The 19646-nt window shown below is 33.8% G+C and overlaps 1 protein-coding gene across 3 annotated transcripts; it reads right to left on the bottom strand.

Moving 5' to 3' along the window:
- Positions 1-1683: 1683 nt before the first annotated feature.
- Positions 1684-19578, bottom strand: LOC127878968 (T-cell immunoglobulin and mucin domain-containing protein 4-like). 3 transcript variants are annotated; one of them, XM_052425532.1, is made up of 8 exons: positions 19411-19578; positions 15280-15386; positions 6914-6982; positions 5373-5478; positions 4619-4735; positions 3611-3727; positions 3042-3267; positions 1684-1766 (listed from the first exon to the last, which is right to left on the bottom strand). In XM_052425532.1, the coding sequence occupies exons 1-7, from the start codon at positions 19448-19450 to the stop codon at positions 3053-3055; spliced, it is 771 nt and encodes a 256-aa protein (XP_052281492.1). In that variant the 5' UTR covers positions 19451-19578; the 3' UTR covers positions 1684-1766; positions 3042-3052. The 3 variants fall into 3 exon arrangements, with proteins under 3 accessions (XP_052281492.1, XP_052281493.1, XP_052281494.1); XM_052425533.1 differs by lacking the exon at positions 3611-3727; XM_052425534.1 differs by lacking the exon at positions 4619-4735.
- Between the last annotated feature and the right edge of the window lie 68 nt (positions 19579-19646).

Below are 19646 nucleotides of genomic sequence, written 5' to 3'. Positions count from 1 at the left end.
TGGCCTTTTTTCGGGCGGTTTCAAAGAATCTCACTCATATCTCGGAGGACAGTGTTAATTTGCTCAAATTTGTCTTGTTTAATATATTTTAAAGTATTAATTAAGATTTGTTGTTGTTTTTATCAAAGGTACGTGCTAAATGTCCGTCAAAATTATTTCATGACAAATTAAAAGGTTTGTCAAACGGTGAACGTTTCAAACATCTAATCTCACGATATTTTTCCAGGGATCTTCTTAAGGAGCTAGCCGATCAATATCTTGACAGCGTTCACGATGCGTTTATTTGTCACGTGTATCTAATAAACGAGACACCTGACTTAAATTACACAAAACTTACACCAAGATTTTAATATCACTTGAAACGTGCTGAGCTATAGGACATACTAATGATCTATTTTTTGAAGTGTAAATTAAAATTTAAACTTAAATTTGATTAGGTAAAATTCATCGAAAGATCCGATGCATATATAAGTAAACTGGGCTCTAACACGTAGAATGATTAAAGTTAAAAGGTATGAACAACATCAAAAAGCAAAAGCCAAAAACAAAACCACGCGTGTTTCAAGTTATGTTTAAGAATACAAGTAAAACTTATGTATGTAACATGTTTGATAACCTAGAAGTCCGAATACAGGTAACGTTTATCAATAGTTGGCACCATTATGTAATTTTATAAAACAACAGCTATACTAAAGACTAAATACTTAAAGTATAAGTATTATATTCGTAAAAAGTCTTGCTCGAACTTGATTTATCTGTACTTGGTTAAGGCAGTTCTATCCAACGGTCAAAGTTCAGGAATAAGTACATAGTATAAGCTTCGTAGTTCTTTTCAATAAATACATATTTAAAACATTTCATCAAAATGCCCTGTTGGGTATTGCTCGATGAATACAGAATCGGTTTGACATTGTGATTACAAATATATATCTAGCTGCCCATAGACATTCAACAACGGAATGACTGACGTAAGAGTAGACAAACACTGGCATATTAAATTCATAAATGTAATCCTATTTGAATAGGTAAACATTAAATTCGGGAAATTCCAAGTTTCAAAAAGGTTCGAATTATTCATCAAACAGTGATCAGATCTTTCCGTAGTCGCCGAACCATGAATAAAGATAGATGATCAAATTCTAGTTAAGCAATCATGGTCATTTTGAAATACTTTATAGACACGTTTTATCTAAAAACATTCCAGAAACCCTGTCAAATTAAAACACGAAGATTGGTTGTACAAGAATTTGCGGTATGAAATAAATTCCCCTGAGTAGCGGAAGAATATTTATTAATTATCAACGATATTAATGTGTCCCATTGATAAAACGTAAATGGCAATACCAGGTTCGGCTTAGATATGTTTTAGGCAATTACTTTGTTGAATATTTACGAAATACGGATTAGCAGGTTAAATGTTCCTTGTCAATTGCTGCTTAACCAAACAACTACCTTTGTCGCGTGTTTCTATGTGTTAGCCGTAGCTTAAATGGAATATGCCTATGTGTTTGATATTGCCGCCTGAACTTAATTGAAATCGACATTTGGTGCTTTTTGTTTATTTCATGAAGCAAACTTTAATAATGCTTTAATTTATGCATGTTTCATTTAGTTGATCAACTTTACTCTATGCATTATGTGTATGGCTCGAACAGTTTGCTACAATATGAAAGACCAGGACACTTTAAATTAAAGCTTTTTTATTTTGCTACATACAATAGTTCATTGGATCTTCAACTTGCTTATTTCTTCATAGCGTTTGTATCCTGAAAACAATATCAACATGAATAATCAATCACGATTTTTAATCGTATCTATCCATCCATTAATCAATCGCCAATTATTTAGGCCAATTTATTATTGGCAATGATTAAAAGCACCAAATGCAACTGCATACAGAGTACGCTCTTAACACTTTGCATGCTGGGAAATTTGTCGTCTGCTGAATTTGTAAAATAAGCATTTTCTTCATTTTTTCAAAGATTACTATCAGAAAAGCAAACAGTTTGGATCCAGATGAGACGCCACGTTTTGTGGCGTCTCATCTGGATCCAAACTGTTTGCAAAGGCCTTCAAAATTCGGTTCCAGCACTGAAATGGTTAAGGTGCAACACACTATAATCAACGCAATAAACGCAAATCAGGATATGAAAGTCGAAAATCCTATTGATTATGATTCTTTAAAATGAACGACACGCGAGAATTGACAATTTGATTTTCGCATTATCGCAATAGATAGGCGAAATTCAATATTGCCTCACCCGAACTCTTTTATTGCAACATGTGCAAGTAACTTCAATTTTGTGAAAACAGTGTCCTTGATAATGTTGTGATTGATAGCATTGAATCGTTTGTGCATTTTTACCACTGATATGAAAACAATTACAACATTAGCAAGTCACATTGCATTTTGAGTAAGAATAGCACTGAGAAAGTTTTTGTTTATCGATCAACTATGGAAATTCAAACAAATAGAAAGCGAGATGTGAGCTTTGATGTGTTTGACCATTTGATAACTCGACAAACAAATAAACATTTTGCAATCAATTAACTAATTGACCATTTATAGGTATGAGCCGTGCCCTGTCAAATGGTGGTTTAATGCATGTGCATAAGTGTCTTCCCAAATTAGCCAACGAAGTCCGCACAGGCTAATCAGGGACGACACTTTCTGCTTGTATTATATTTTCTGTCTCTTCTTATTAAAAATCAAGTTTCGGCGGATAGTGTCGTCCCTGATTAGCCTGTGAGGACTGCTAATCAGTGACGATACTTTACGCACATGCATTTAACCCCTTTTTCACAGAGCACGGTCCATTTTTATTTCAGTGTGAATATATCACAGGGTTTTATAACCAAAATGATAAAGTTCTTTGTCTTTAGTTCTATATCTTTAGACAAATAACTTATTTAATTCTTTAATACTCGTGGTGTTCATTTCTTGATATTGCTTTGACGATCCATAGAATGAACAAATATGTTACTTAGCAACATCTGTTGATATTTAATGTGTTTCATACAAATCCTTTAAAGGCCTATACCTATAAGGTCATCAAACATCACAAAGGTCGCACGTTTTCCTGCACTGCAGTAGGGAAACCTGGTATCCAGGCACGGTATCCGGGGCGCAATATCCCAGAGCCTTCCAGTAGCTGCACTGGAAATGGCTATCCTCTATGTCCACACAGGCACCTGAGCCAGAGGTGCCCAGGGTAAAGGCGGTCCCCATGCTGACGGTAATGTCAACTCTTCCGAGCGTTGAAGTTTCTGCAGTATGTACTGATTTCTTAAATTGATTTTGCGTCTGTGTTTTTGGTTAAATTTGCACATGCCTTTGGATATATAAGTTCGACCAGTTAATCTTAGAAACAGCTTGACTAAGAAAAAACTCAAACGAATATGTTCGGATGTTGCAATTGAGCCTTCGCTTATATAAACATTAAGAATGTATCTGACGTTTTGATGCAGCATATCCGAGTGGAACGACATGGAAGCAAATCAAAGATGTTTTCGAAAACAGATATTCATGATCGCACATATTGCATTTGTTTATATATAATAATTATAAACATCAACACTCCAGTATTTAAGATACATCAAGTCCAAATACCCGGGTTAGTGGTTATTGCAAACGTCGGTGTTGGTGTAGTCGAGGTTGGATTGTGTGTCGTCGTCGGCAGATGTGTCGTGGTCAGGCGATGTGTTGTCGTTACAGGAGGATAGTGTTCTGCAATTTAAATCAATAAAAATAACAAAATGACTGTAAATATTAAATAATAATCAGAAACTACAAATAGTATTCCTACTACTACAACAAATACTTCTATTACTTTTAAGAATTCTACTACTACTACAACTACTACTACTACTACTACTACTACTCTTCCTACTACTTCTACCACTTCCACTACCTCTTTCACTACCACTACCACTACCATCACCACCACCACCACCACCACCACCACAACCACCACCACCACCGCCGCCGCCGCGGCCGCCGCCGCCGCCACCACCACCACCACCACCACCACCACCACCTCTACCACTACAACCACTACTATTACTACTACTACTACTACTACTACTACTACTACTACTACTTCTACTACTACTACTACTACTACTACGACTACCACTACCACTACCACTACCACTACCACTACCACTACTACTACTACTTCTACTACTACTTCTACTACTACTACTACTACTACTACTTCTACTACTACTACTTCTACTACTACTACTACTACTTATACTAATACTACTACTACTACTTCTATTACTACTACTACTACTACTACTACTACTACTACTACTACTACAACTACTACTACTATTTCTACTTCTACTGCTACTGCTACTACTACTACTACTACTACTACTTCTACTACTACTACACTTCCTTCTACTATAACTACAACGGAAACTACTAGTAATATTTATACTTCTTATAATAATAATACTTATAGTAATAATAATGATAAGTATAATAATAATAGATATACGAATGAAAAGAGTCATAAATTATAGACCGCCGTTGCGTAGTGGATTTGTTTATATATAATAATTATTAACATCAACACTCCAGTATTTAAGTAACATCAAGTCCAAATACCCGGGTTAGTGGTTATTGCAAACGTCGGTTTTGGTGTAGTCGAGGTTGGATTGTGTGTCGTCGTCGGCAGATGTGTCGTAGTCGGGCGATGTGTTGTCGTTACAGGAGGGTAGTGTTCTGCAAATTAAATCAATGAAAATTACAAAATGACTGTTTGTAAATATCATATAATAATCAGAAGCTACAAATAGTATTCCTACTACTACAACAAATACTTCTACTACTTTTTAGACTACTACTAGTACTATGCAATTCAGCTAAAGTAAATAGGTTCAAACTGAGCTATTAAACTAAATAATGATACAAATAATGGTAATAAATCCCTATTGATCCGAACATACAAAAGTAAAAATTTACCTTTGTAGTACGCTTAATAAATACCATTGAAATATTGTACAGAAATTACATTGTTTCTAAACGAATCCTGATATAAAAGCCGTATGTATAAATGAAGTAAGATACTTAAAGAACAATAATAGGTAACATTCAATTTATAATTAGACATAGTTAGCATTTTTGAGCATTAAGGAAGCTATTAAAATGTTATGCAATTCATCTTCATTTCTTGTTTATGAATAACAGTTATTATTATGAAATATTACAAGATGTTTAAATTCAAAACAAATTAAAAGTATAAAAAAGCCTTGTCAAGTTCTTGTGAAGTATTTGTGTATTATTCCTCCAATAATTTTAAATATTGCATCACGCAGTATTCAGTTAATAATTTAATATACACAGCGACCCAATTACTTACGGCACAAGTGCTTTTCGCAGCCCGTGTAATGACAGCACTCCTTGCATTCTAGAATGCCTAGACTGCTTAGAAACCTCTTTCCGATTAAGTGGTGGTTTTCACAACTCTGGAAACATAATATTTATCTTATTTTTTTTAAACGATTTAATTTATTAAAATATGTTACAAATCTTAATACATTTAAGGAATTATCTATTGGCGAAATCGTAGAAGTCTATCCATTTAATATGTAAATCCTTTTCGTACTGTTTTCTGTTATCAGCACAACAATGCTGTTGACTAAAACATTAGTTATATGACGACAATAATCAAATGTATCAAAATGACCGAAAATTAATGTGTGTACATGTATATAAAAACGACAAATTACACAATTTGATTGTGTCAAAACTAATTAAATTTCATGACCTGCTTTATTTCGCATAACACTTTTAATATCGCATGACACTATCTATTCGATAGATTCATATTCTTTGAATAATCAACTTGCTAAGTATGCTGGGTTGATATCTATATTACATAGATGATCGTAGAACCTTTAGGTCTATAGCAAAACTCGTTATAAGGGTCCTCTGACTAACCAGTACTTATTAAAAAGACCATGATACCGCTTATTAATTAAAACAATGACGTCAAGGTCGGAAATCAAACGCTGTACCCTATACGTTTTAAAGAAATGTTATAAGCAATATGCCAATATCATGTCTTTTGTTCTGAACTGTGAAAGTACAGTACATTATGGAGGTTTGATCAAATACGATGACTGTTGCTTTATTTTGACAACTGGTACTTTGTGTAAAGGATTCCATTCTACAATATAATTTTGTTTAAATTGTTCCTGTTTACTTTGTTTAAAGATCTGTGTGTATTGTGAAGGAAAAGCGTTTAGTTCTTACTTAAATATATGTTAATTGATACTGATTTCTATTGATGGCGCTTTGCATACTTTGTCCAATGCTTGAAGTACAACATTTGAGTGACTCGTAAATTGTCGTCATGACATTGATAATTAACATACATGTGGATCAATTGCTCGCAATAAAGCAACGCCACCGTGTAAATGTTAATACTCAGTTAAATATGCTAACATTTTAAACTCGTTCATCCGGTCAGATAAGGTAAGGGACTGTAAAATCTGCACGAACTGTGGGTAAGAAAAGGGGCGAAAATGTTCGAAACGTTATGTGAGTATTACAGTAAAAATTCATTAAACAATTGAAAGACAAATTGTGTACAGTAAAATTGATACAATATTAATTATCCTTGTTTATAAGTCTATAATTGGTATGCTGAAAATCGAATGATATTTGGAAAAGTGCATATTGTATACATCACAAGTTAACATTGTATTTAGAACATAGTATTTATATATATCAAGTGTACCGTATCTCAGTAAATATATAAGATATTACGACAAGTTACTAATTAACTAACTTAGGTAACACAGGTCTTCAGTTTATTGATTTATGATGTATACATACGAAGTTGTAACTGGAAAAACAACTACAGCAACAACAACAAATGATATAAAAAACGCTTACGACGTGTTCTTTGCAAGACAATTTGTATGTGCGGACACCATGCAGATTGTAGACTTCCATCGCGCAGTACTGCAAGATAGAACGAGGGAAAATGTGCAAATAGAGAATTCTAGGTTAGCGTTGAATACAGAGAAGTTTATGTTGCGAGGCTTAGAACGCCGGAAGCGCGAGCCTTGGCGAGCGCTTTCGGTGTTCGAGCCGAGCAACATAAACTTCTCTGTATTCAACGCTAATCCTAGTATTCTATTTATCCCATTTGATTTTTTCAACGTGACATTTAACATAAATAGATCAAATAACTTTAACAATAATTTTAATTCAGTCATAAAAGCGCTTAAAATCTAACAAATGTAACCATGCGTAGTGATATACATGTATTTGTTCTGGTATACTCAACATCACTTTACTCGCGGTATCACTTGTCTCGCGGTATTTCGTTGTGCGCCACCTAGCCGATGTTTACATTGTCTTCAAGCTGACCTACTTTCAGTTTTCATTGAAGTAGTATTTTCTGGTTGAAAATGAGTGGAATACTGGTAAGTTTGTTCATTTTCTTCGTTATTTATATGTTTTTCATTAAAATGTATTAAAAAAACTAAGAAAACAAGAAAAAATCGGTACCTGTCAACCTTTACATCGATGTTTAAAAGTTCGTCTGCCGTAGCAATAAGGTCAGACAATACACATTATAAAACGGTTAACATAAACTAATTCCCTTTCCAGTTTTGTTAATAGGTCAGGCTCAACACTTTCATTAAATTATGAATATAAAAGTATTGACAATGTCATTTAAATTAAAGTCAACAATGAAAGATAATTAACCGGATCTGTTTGATTGAAATTGAAACAATGCAGAGACAAGAAGCCATATGAAAGAAATAATCTGCAAAGGGCATATGCTGCTTCATTGTTCGGGATGTCTGTGTATCGTGCAGCCAGGGTGTATCAGGTGCCTGAATCAACACTGAGGGACAGAACGAGACAAAATGTGGCGGTCGACTGTCATCATGGGGCAAACAAACTATTTACAACAGATGAAGAAAGGAAATTGGTTGACCATATTGTATACATGGCAGACATTGGGTATGGCTACTCTCTAATGGACATCAAGTACATGGCATGGGACTATGCAATGTCTCTTCACAAGCCTGTTAATGCAAAAGAACATCTTAGCCAGGGCTGGATGTATTCTTTTCTCTCCAGGTGGGAAGAGCTAAAAGTCGTTAAGCCCCAATGTCTCTCTCTATCAAGGGCTAAGTCTGCATCCAAGGAAAACATTGACAAGTACTTCCAAGAGTTAAATTCTATTCTCACTGAACATGATCTGAAGCAATCTCCACAAATAATTTTTAACATTGATGAGTCTGGATTCTCAACTGAACATAAACCACCCAAAATAGTATGCGGCAACCTGACCAAACCTCAAGCAGTAACATGTGTGATGAATTGCTAGAAGGTGCTGCCCCTGGATCACATGGAGGCATGACTGAAAGTGGGTTTGTGAATAGGGACCTATTTGAAAGATACCTGAAAGGTCATTTCACCAACCATGCAGGACTGGTTAAGGGCACAGACAAGCCAACAACATTGATCCTGTATGACGGTCACAAATCTCATGTGTCACTGACCCTGACTGATTGGGCTAAGGAACATTCAGTGGTATTGTTTGTATTACCACCCCATTCTAGTCATCTCACCCAGCCCCTTTATATTGGTGTGTTTGGACCTATGAAACACCATTACAATAACGAGTGCAAAACATACATGCATGCTAACCCAGGGGTGTCAATCACAAGATATGAAGTGGCTCGGCTGACTGCAAGACCATACGGTAAAGCTTTTTCCCCAGACAACATAACAAGTGCCTTCAGAAAGGCTGGTATTTACCCCTTCAATCCCTATGTGATCACATCAACAGCTACAGCACCATCATCCATCTACAAACATCCACCAGAAATGCTTAGAGATGATGCCGAAAGTACAAGTGCTGCAAACTCAGACAACCAGGCCAAAACATCAACTAGTAAAATTAGTCGAAACGTTTTTGGGGAGAGAACAATAACAAAAAATGTGACTGTAAAACCAAGAAAAAAATTCACACCACCATATAAATTACAAGGAAGTCTCATGTCTGATAAAAACATGGAACAAATAAAACTCCAACATCAAAAGAAAATTCAGCTGGAAGAAAACGCCAAGAAAAATGAGAAAATATCTAAATCAAAGCAACCAAATAATCAAACAATATGTATATCCCCAAAAGCAACAACATCTGGACAGATGCTGAATCTGAAACTGATGGTGATGATGAGGAGGATCTATCGGATCTATGCTGTGTATGTTCCAGGTCGTCCCCTCCACAGCTGAAGGACATACACACACTGGTCATTATTAAATGGGGCCAGTTTGACAAATGCCAACACTGGGTCCACTTGACATACTGCTGTGATGTGAGGGTCCTGAGAAGAGACAGCACATTTTTGTGCATTCACTGTTGTTCTGCTGAAGAATGAATGACAACACTGTTTACTCAAATAAAACAATAAAATATATGAATAAACTTGAAAAACTATAACATTTCAACAATAATATCCCTTTGCAATAAATTTGGTAATGATTTTGAAAATTCAGTGTAAAATAACCTCAATTATGTTAGGGTAAACATGTTTGACCTAATTACCGCGACTCAAGTGATGTTATAAACTAGGACTAAAATGGCCGATAGCCATTCGTATTTTTCAGCGTTGTTTCGTTTTCTTTGTTAATTTTATATAAATTATTTCTGATAAATATTATGATGGGATTAAATGAAAAATATTTCATTTGATTGGTAAGTTGTGTTTGGATGTTTTATTTCCGAGAATACGATTAACTACCGCGACTCAACAGATGTACAGTATACGCAAAATAGTCTTTAAAAAATTCACACACAAACTGTAAAACAAGTAAAATATCACCATATGCCTCGAAAAGAAGATTTTACTTTACTATAATTCATTTTATTTTCGAAAGAAAATTATCAAAATCCAATATGGCGGCGATTGCTCCCGACAAAATGCTGTCGATGTCAACATACATGTACACCATCGACGACCTAGTTCTGGCTACCATAACTTTAAATGTCGCTTTTTATGATTTTTGACTGGCGCGACTTTGTACAGGTCTGTCAATACTAAATAAACTGTACGCTGAAGTTTCTTGAGCTATCGAAGACCTTGACAATTTTGACGAGTTAACAGACAATTGCAGCGACTGACACTTTATTTGACAAAATATACAGGGCAATACGTTTTCCGACTTCGGACGACGAATTTAAGGACGCGCAGAACGTTTTTTTTTATATAATGTTATGGGTATGCCGTGTGTGATCCGATGCATCAATGGCGCCCATGTTAAAATCATTTCCCCGAGAACAGGGAACGACGAAGTACAAACAAAAATCAAAACACGTAAGAACTAGTATCTCACCTTTAATTATCCTTTAAAATCCATCTAATAATCCATCTTACTCAATAATTGACGATTTGGCATCTAGGGTCTTTAATAATTATTTTAGCATAGTTAAATAAAGACCCTTATGACATTCTATCACTTTATTCAAATGAGTTTATGAACGCGATCGATAAACTTTCTTCTTCGTCACACGCTACGTCATGTACTCTACATTACTGCTGTTCAAATGAACCGGAGCAGTTTATCTAATAATAGCCGTTGGTAAACTCAGTTGCATTTGCAGATTTCTGCATACAAACATAATTATGTTTAAACTTGCACAATGTTTTATTTATCGATGGTAAATGCCCTTATTGTACGAGAAAATAATTTAATATATAAATACACAAAGAATGGAAAACATTCCAGTACACAACAGATAAATGAGTAGAAAATACCCGTGTACAAAATGGGACGTTCCCAATTCCAGTGTGGTGCTATTTTTACCATCCTATACTTTACACAGCTCTATGCCTAACGTGAATGAAATAGGAAAGCAAACATAGCAGATTATTCATGAACTGTGCGATATGTGTATGGCTTGTTGTACATTCTTAATATTTAAGTTAAATGTCAAAAGTATATGCTTTGGTTATAAACAATGCACATTACACGAAATAAGGAAAATGTGATCAATTGACAATTCAGATATGTCGACATACAGTACATGTAGAAAACATGTGAAATAAGTCGCGTTTATAATAAATCGTCCAAAAAATGGGGAAAATGAAGCAATAAGTATGTCATTTTATGACGCCATCAATCAGCTGATTCATTATACGGATGGCGAAAAATTATGTCATATGACTAGATTTAAAGGTTGAAGGTCGTATAATTTTGAAGCTTAAGTTTTGTCGACTTTGTTTCTTATGAAAAATCATTCAGTGGTAAAGTTAATATAAATAAAAAAATAACAAAACAAAAATCGTGTAATTTTATATTTTATTTAAACATTTCTTTTGATGAATATGTCATATATATATTTTTCTGCAAAATATGCACATTTTCTTCTAATGGGTGACCTTTTAATTCGATCAATGAACCAAACAATATCGACCTAATTTTAGCGCATATCGCATTTAAAAAGTAGTCCGTGCACGCGACAGGTATATTCCACAGTGTTGAATACAAGCAAGTATATTCCACAACGTAAATACCGTCAATGTCGCGGTGAAAATGGGATAACGCATCTTTATTCAACCTAAGTGGAAATACTATTCAGAGAGAAATTCATATTCTTCTGACACCTGTTTAGTCTACTGAATGGATCATATTAAAAATAACAATTCTAAAGGACTCTATACTGGCATGGTAATGTTGGACCTGCAGAAAGCGTTCGATACAGTGGATCACACTATACTATGTGGTTAATTAAAATTAATGGGTATGGAAAATACTGATTGAATGATATCTTACTTATCTGGTAGAAAACAAACTGTGTGTGTCGAGAACATCTTCTCAGGTCTTAAACCTGTGACTTGCGGGGTACCCCTTCTATTTTTATGTTAATGGCATGTATATAAGTATTGATCCTGACTGTAAATTGATCCTTTATGCTGATGATAGCGCTATTTTGTAATTCACACAAAGATCCACATGTTATATCTGAAAAATTATGCAGAGTCATTGATTCGTGTTCAAATTGGTAAGTTGAAATAAATTATCCCTACATTTAGGGAAGACTGAATGTATTATATATGGACCAAAGAGAAAGTTAAAACAACTGATTTTTTTTTAATTAAATGCAATGGGAATACAATTGAACCCACAACTGCAGTTAAATATCTTGATGTAAGTATTGATAACACATTATCTGGTGAAAATATTGTAAACAACATTGTTAGCAAAGTAAACTCTCGTCTTACATTTATGTATAGAAATGCAAAGTCTTTAAATACAAGGACTAGACAATATGTATGTTCTGCCTTGATTCAGTGTCACATTAACTATGCTTGTTCCTCTTAGTATCAAAGTTTAAATAAAGGTCTAAAAGAAAAATTACAGATTTGTCAAAATAAAATTGTCAGATTTATGTATGGAATGGGTCCTAGAGAAAGTATTACCCAATGTAACCTGTCAGATATGTCATTGCTATATGTTGAGAATAGAAATAAGCAATTAAGACTGAATCATGTATTTGAAATTGTTAAAGACAAGTGTCCATCATATTTGAAAGAACATTTTGCATTTGTAAAAGATACCAATTCATATTAAACAAGGGCAAACGCATACAAAATTAGAGTGTCCAAATGCCATGGTAAAGGAAATGTTACATTTTACTACAGTGCAATTAGCGATTGGAACGCTTTGCCAGATACAATAAAGAAAATTGATAATAAACTTAAGTTTAAATAAGCTGTTAAGAACCATCTTTTGTGCTAAGCTAAACCACTTTAAATGTATTTTTTTTAGAATATTTATGCTATAGTCATCATGTCCAATATATTATAGAAACATGGTTGTTTCAACTTACATACTCAAATTATCAGGGACTTATTGTTCATAGTGTGTATTATACTATTGTAAGTATAACCTAAACTGGACCCCATTGGAAATAAGCTTTTGAGCTTTCATGGGCAATCCTAGGTTTTTACACTATAATGTATAAGTAATTTCATTTTCCACATTAAGTTTCCCTAAAGCTGTGAATTTGTTTCTATAATATATCAAATTACTAGTCTGTGCTGAAAATCTGTGATATATGTGACATGTTTAACTGTGATAATCAATATTTTATATACCATAAGAGAATCATTAAATCATATTTTAAGTGTGAGGCAGTTGCTGATCTGTTCCCTTCAAATCTAACTTGAGGTGATACACTTTCTGAAGACTTTCTTTTTATCTTATCGCACTTTTGCGTTCACTTTCATTGTAAAATCTAATTTCATATTGTTTTACGACAGTTTTTAACCAGGTTTTCCGAAGGAAAAAACTGGTTATTAGATTGGCGAATGCGGGCGGGCTGGCTGGCTGGCGGGCTGGCGGGCGGGCGGAACAAGCTTGTCCAGGCCATAACTTTGTCTTTCATTGTGAGATTTTAAAATCATTTGGCACATTTGTTAACCATCATTAGACGGTGTGTCGCGCGAAAAAATTACGTCAATATCTCCAAGGTCAAGGTCACACTTTGAGTTCAAAGGTAAAAAATAGCCATAAATGAGCTTGTCTGGGCTATAACTATGTCATTCATTATGAGATTTTAAAATCATTTGGCACATTTGTTCACCATCATGGGACGGTGTGTCGCACGAAAGAATCACGTCAATATCTCCAATGTCAAGGTCGCCACGACTAAAAATAGATTTATTTTAAAACAAACTTACAAAGGGGGTTAATTTTGTTTGTTCATTTCAAAAGTTTAGTTTGAGTTGTCTCCCTTTATCAGATTTTTTTCACAATGAAAACCTGGTTTTGTGACAATTTTGTCCCTTGTTATACCATAGGTTTAGATCAGCAGCAATCTCACAAATACTTTTAATTTCACAAATACTTTTAGTGTAAATTGTTATGTAAATGTGAATGATAACTTGTATATTGTGTGTTTTAAACCTGAAAAAAAAATCAATCAATCAAATGGTCCAATGGTTGTTATCCGGAATTCCTACAGTTTGGGGGAAAATTATCTAAAATTTCGGTACACAAAACGCAACGACGATCTGTTTATCCACCAATGCTAGTCGTATTCAAATAATAACGGTACTTATTTTTTGTGATTTTAAAAGGATTTTATATTGTGTGTCAGCTTATATTTTACCCTTTGATTAGTTAGTCATTCCACACTTTAGCCCAGTCGGAGTAGGTCTGTTCAACGAATGTAAATTCTAATTGAAACAAACAAACAGGTATGCTTACATTTTTGAAAAGGATGCACTGCCAAGACTGATACGGTGCTCGTTTCGCTGGTAAAAACTGGTTTTGTATATTGTCAATTTGATTGTATTAAAGACTAAAAGTTTTCCCACGGGCAAGATAACGAAAGTGCCGTTTATATTTGTATATTTGTAAAATCGCACGACTGTTTATTTTGTCGATTCGTCCATGCGTTTTGTTTGAGAAGGGAGCTTGCATTGAACAAAATTGGCATTTTTAAATTGGGTATTTCAAATGCATGATAACTAAAAGCCTGCTCATTTTTTACAATTATAGTTACAGAAGGAAATCGTCTGATATGCAAACGTCAATGGTTTAAAAACTGTTATTCCATTAAAACACAACGACGCAAAACGCACATTATTAGTACATATTTTGCTAAATCAACTATAACGAGTACAGAATGAACAAAGGTGTTATTATATTTTCCTTTTTCCGGATCACATGCCGAGTTTGTGTTCAGCTGAACGAGAAACTTAAGTTTGAGTTTAAATTTGTATGATTCAAATGAAATTTGGTGATCAACGCACATAATGAGTTTAACCAGAATAAAAGCATTAAATACAAAACCATTTTTACAGTGATTATCTCATGAATTTAACCTTAATGTTTTTTTTACAGGAACGCTATAATGAAAAATCTGCATAAAGACACGCTGTATATGCCCTTATATACGATATTGTAATGAGCCTTCACATCTGAAAAAAACAACAACAACATTATCATTGTTTTAGCAATTCACATGTGAAGGGTGGATTCGCGCAAAGATAAAACATCAATCCTATTACAGTGTAGTTATTGTGTTTTGTTCTTTAAAGGTGATTTCAGCGATTTGACTGGGCGTTAATTATTGATCTCACCTCCTCAAATAAATACAAGACGCAAGATAATCTAAACATCCGTCAAATTAGTATATGTAACGAATAACACTGTTTCAGTTTGGCCAATCTTTTCATTAAACGAAATCTAAATTTAAATTACAAGTGGTCAATTTCACGTACCCCTTCTCTGCATGACGCGGTCACGTGACATTTGGCCGGGTCATTCACCGAGTTACATGTCTTACAGAAAATCGTCGGCCCATGCGGCGCAGGCGCCCCGGGGATCACTGAAAAAGTTTGTATTTATGTTTGATATTTATGTGTGATATTTTTGTGTGTTGTGTGTGGTAACGAGTAAACATATTTCTAACCATTGCCCCATTACTTTCACAACTTATTGCTGTAAATACTTTAAGCGAAACATTCGAGGTTAAATCAACATATGTTAATACTAGTTTTACAAATGAGATGCATTATGACATGTTTTTATTCCGAATCAAACTCTCAACAATAACAAGGCGCTTTATAGTTCATTGTATGAAATAAAATCATATCTTTATGTCGTGTGAACTCAAACAATTAACAGGCAAAACTTATAGGAAACATCCCATCATACTTAACGTTTAAACGCATATACTTTTAAATGTATAAAGGTGAGAATTTGTTTGCATCTGTTCTTGTGTATGAGTATTTATTTTAGTTTGTAATGCACGGAAGTTATGACCCTGTCCGCACATTCCGTTATGCATTAACTGTTATCACAGTAAACACCCAGCTGCATCAAACAATAATCATGCTACAAATGTTTTGATATGATATGCACTTAATGTTTGTAATTTGAAGTCGAAGGCAAACATTCGATTCATGGTGACATTATTGGATCAGAATTTGAGCCAACAACTTGTGGACAGTTCACAACCATGGAAATTAAACAGCAATTAGAAAACTAATTGACATATTTCAATAAAACATGCATTGACCGTTACAACGCAGTAACCCGAGTGTTTTGGGTTTGTACGTGTTTGTCGTGTAACTGTGTTTGTCTGCTATGTGACTTTTATGCCTCGTTATTTTGTTCCCTGCCATAGGTAAAAAACCTCATGGTATATATTAAGTTTATTTGATGTTGGTTCAACTAAAGATTAATTTTGCGTATATTTTAACTGCAAAAAGACGAGAACACATAGACATTGGTCACTCATCTATGAGCCATCTACTGCCTCTGTCATGTTTATTAAAAGTAAGAATGCAACTTGTAATGATTCCATTATGTGTATTGAAATATATTATACAAAAGAGTAGTTTGTAACAACAGTTATATGTGAGTTAATAACATTTTACATAGTTATTCACATGTTATTCCATGTAGCGGCAGTATAATAAAACTCTTTGTTTATGTTTTTGTATGAATGCATAAATGAAATAAAAGATTTGTAATTGCTAAAACGAGTATCTGTTTTTCTATTGTATTGTATTTTAGAGAATGTTGTACTTGATTAAAAAGCCAGTGGGGCATCTTGTTATGCGTTCAATTGATTCAGATACTGTGCAACACATAGAATTAATTTACTATAAACGTTCTTTATACAAAATTTAGCATTCGGTTTGAAATAATCTGCACTTTCCATTCGCGGGTCTTTCTTTTCATTTTGGACATCATTTTCTTATCAACAAAACTGCATGACCTACTGGGATATTTTATGAGAAGTTTGCAATTCATTTCGTGTAATTACGATACATACAGTAGAGAACAGATTGTTTGTAATTGACAAAACAGTAATACGTTTCCCGGTTCACCCCATGGTACGATATAGAAAACGTCTAAAATGATTTTTATATCGTATTTGAATTCTGATAAACAGTTTGTATCAAATAGTGCATAATATTTTAGATCATTTTCCTGTAATGCAATTATTAAATAACAGTGATAATAATAAATAATTGGAGCTATGTGTGAGCTGGACCCTAACCGTGAAAGCGTGACGTATTTTAAAATTGGTATAATTATGTTTAAAAAAACAACATTTATTCACATTCTACTTTTCAAACTATCACGTTTCAAACTAATTATGGCGCTATCTTTTCAAACGTGCCAAGTGCCATGCATATGCTGCTTTCTCATCAAAATGGCATCGTTGGATATGAAGATGTGATTTAAAACACGCATAGCACCTTTATAACCCCATGGGTTATCCATTAACACGAATTGTGGGGTCGTAAACTCGTGTTTAATCTTAGTTCTGTAAAAGGGTTACTGCAACTATTACTCATGCAAATTTCAAACAAGCAATATGTATAAAGCAATGAGTTTTCAGGTGTTTGTTTCAAAGAAAACCTAAATCGAAAGAATTAACGAAAAAAAGATGACACACTCCGGTATATAGCGTATGCTGTATTTTTAAAGTTAAATGCTGTCAATGTAGCTGCCTTATAAGTGTTTGACCTTGATTTATTGCGATAATTATTAGCAACGGGAAAGTTGAATGAAACTGTCCACACATGTTCCTTGTTTATATGAAATGTAAACTTAACAATTGTTTATGGTATACCAGAAAGTCTTATATAAGCTGGGTATAAGAATAATGCAATCGATTATATTTTTTTAATTAGTTGAAGTATTGTTGAAAACATCTTATCGGCAATAATATAGACATTACTTCGACATGTGAGCATACTTGTGAACAGTTCTACTAATTAAATGCTATTATAAGAATGTTTTTTTTATTCACAGAAAGAAACAAAACGAGTGTAATCAGCTTGAATTAAAAGACATGCTCTTTACAGAAAAATGTCAAACACGAATTCATGGGTTGGAAGGAAGGTTTCAACATATAAGCATCTCTGAACTCCATGCCTGCCTGTTAATAATCTGTTTTGTTATCGTGGAAACATAAATTGTAAAGTTCATCTGTTGTTTTTAAGATGGTTTTTAATGAGATCATTTATAACAGGCACATTTAATCGAGCTCAAAGACCGGGTGTTTTATCGTAAAACATATATCACCTTTACCACCAGTGAAAACTCAATTTAAAAGAGTTTCCTTCTAAATCCAGGGCACAACATTTTCAACTGACGTTTTATTTGTTGAAAAGCTCCTAACCTTCCATACATGTCGACACTAATAATTTAAACGGCGCTATCTTTTTAAAAACATTTCTTGTTGCTCCTAATCATAAGCAATTTTACACTTTAATATGGATAATAAGTGACATAAATCGCCCATCTCTTTTTCAACATATTTAAGTGTTTTTAGTATGTTAAAGTTAATTTACAAAACATGGTCGAATGTAGAAAAAAAACCTTAATTTTAAATCCGAAAACAATCACGTCTTGTTAGAACTAAAAAAGGTTGTAACTAGATGCATGCATTTGTCTCAGACCCATTCATTATACACAAAATGCATTGTAATAAAAAAACAATGTTGCAGAAAATGATTGCTAAACCGTCAAAAATAGGGAGATGTGTTTCAATATAAAAACTAATTTAAAACCACAAAGCTCTAGATTGATTTTCAAAAGTGATTTATTTATTTATTTATCAGAAATAGTGTTTAGTTTCAGTAATATTCAAATAACGTAATTGAACAGGGTCGACTAGTGTTATAACAATTTAGCAAAAACATGCGATACATGAATCCATTTTTGTAATACCTACTGATTACATTTCGAATGATAAAGACAAAGCATGTGCAAATCAATGAATGCAGTTCTTCTGTTTATATGCAGTGCGACACCATATACAATATCGGATATATTTTAAGAAGAATTATATTTGTATACGACATATTTCAGCTTGAAAGCCCTCTCTCTATTCAAACAGATTTCACAATATTACAATTACTACTCTGACCTTATTTTATGGTTTGTATTGAAAAGCAACAAACGGCGTGTGTTACAACATGAATTTATGTGACTCGTGATGTGAACATGGGTCGTTTGTGATGTACCCGCGTAGCTAAAGACGAGCATGCGCCTTAGCGAAGACTTGTAATGAGCTACCAAGTCCGCTTATGAGGTATTGTAACCTTGCGCGTCTTTGTAAATCTTACTCTTAATCCCCAGTTATATACCTTTTACAAAATAATAATGTAATGTGATATTATTGTCCAAATAAATTAACATTAATACTGTATTTTGCTCATCGTTACACAATATAGGCGATAATTTTGCGATACAGTAAGAAATTATTGCGATACAATGCGAAGTTATGAATATTACTCATATTATTGCAGCCGTGGCATTTCCATTTCAATGTGTTACTAAGTCGACAAAAAATATGTTCAACAAATAATATATGCAAATTTTCTTACGCGATGTCAGGTACAGAACTATGATAAGTCCTGTAGTCATTTCTGTCTAGTGTCTACCGCAGACTGAAGGGGCGAACAAGTGTAAGCGTTATCAGATCATGTCTTAAATCAAACGCATGTCTCTTACTCAAGTTGTGAGAACCATGGCAGATTGATAGAAACTGTATCAATGTCGTGCAAAACAATCGTGATTTTACAGTCCGACGTCCATTTTAAAACGTACGCCTTACCTTCAT

The sequence above is a fragment of the Dreissena polymorpha genome, chromosome 4 (genome assembly GCF_020536995.1).
Source record: "Dreissena polymorpha isolate Duluth1 chromosome 4, UMN_Dpol_1.0, whole genome shotgun sequence".
Taxonomy (NCBI): domain Eukaryota; kingdom Metazoa; phylum Mollusca; class Bivalvia; order Myida; family Dreissenidae; genus Dreissena; species Dreissena polymorpha.
The sequence above is the reverse complement of the archived record's forward strand: the minus strand, read 5'-3'. Positions and strand labels throughout refer to the sequence as shown.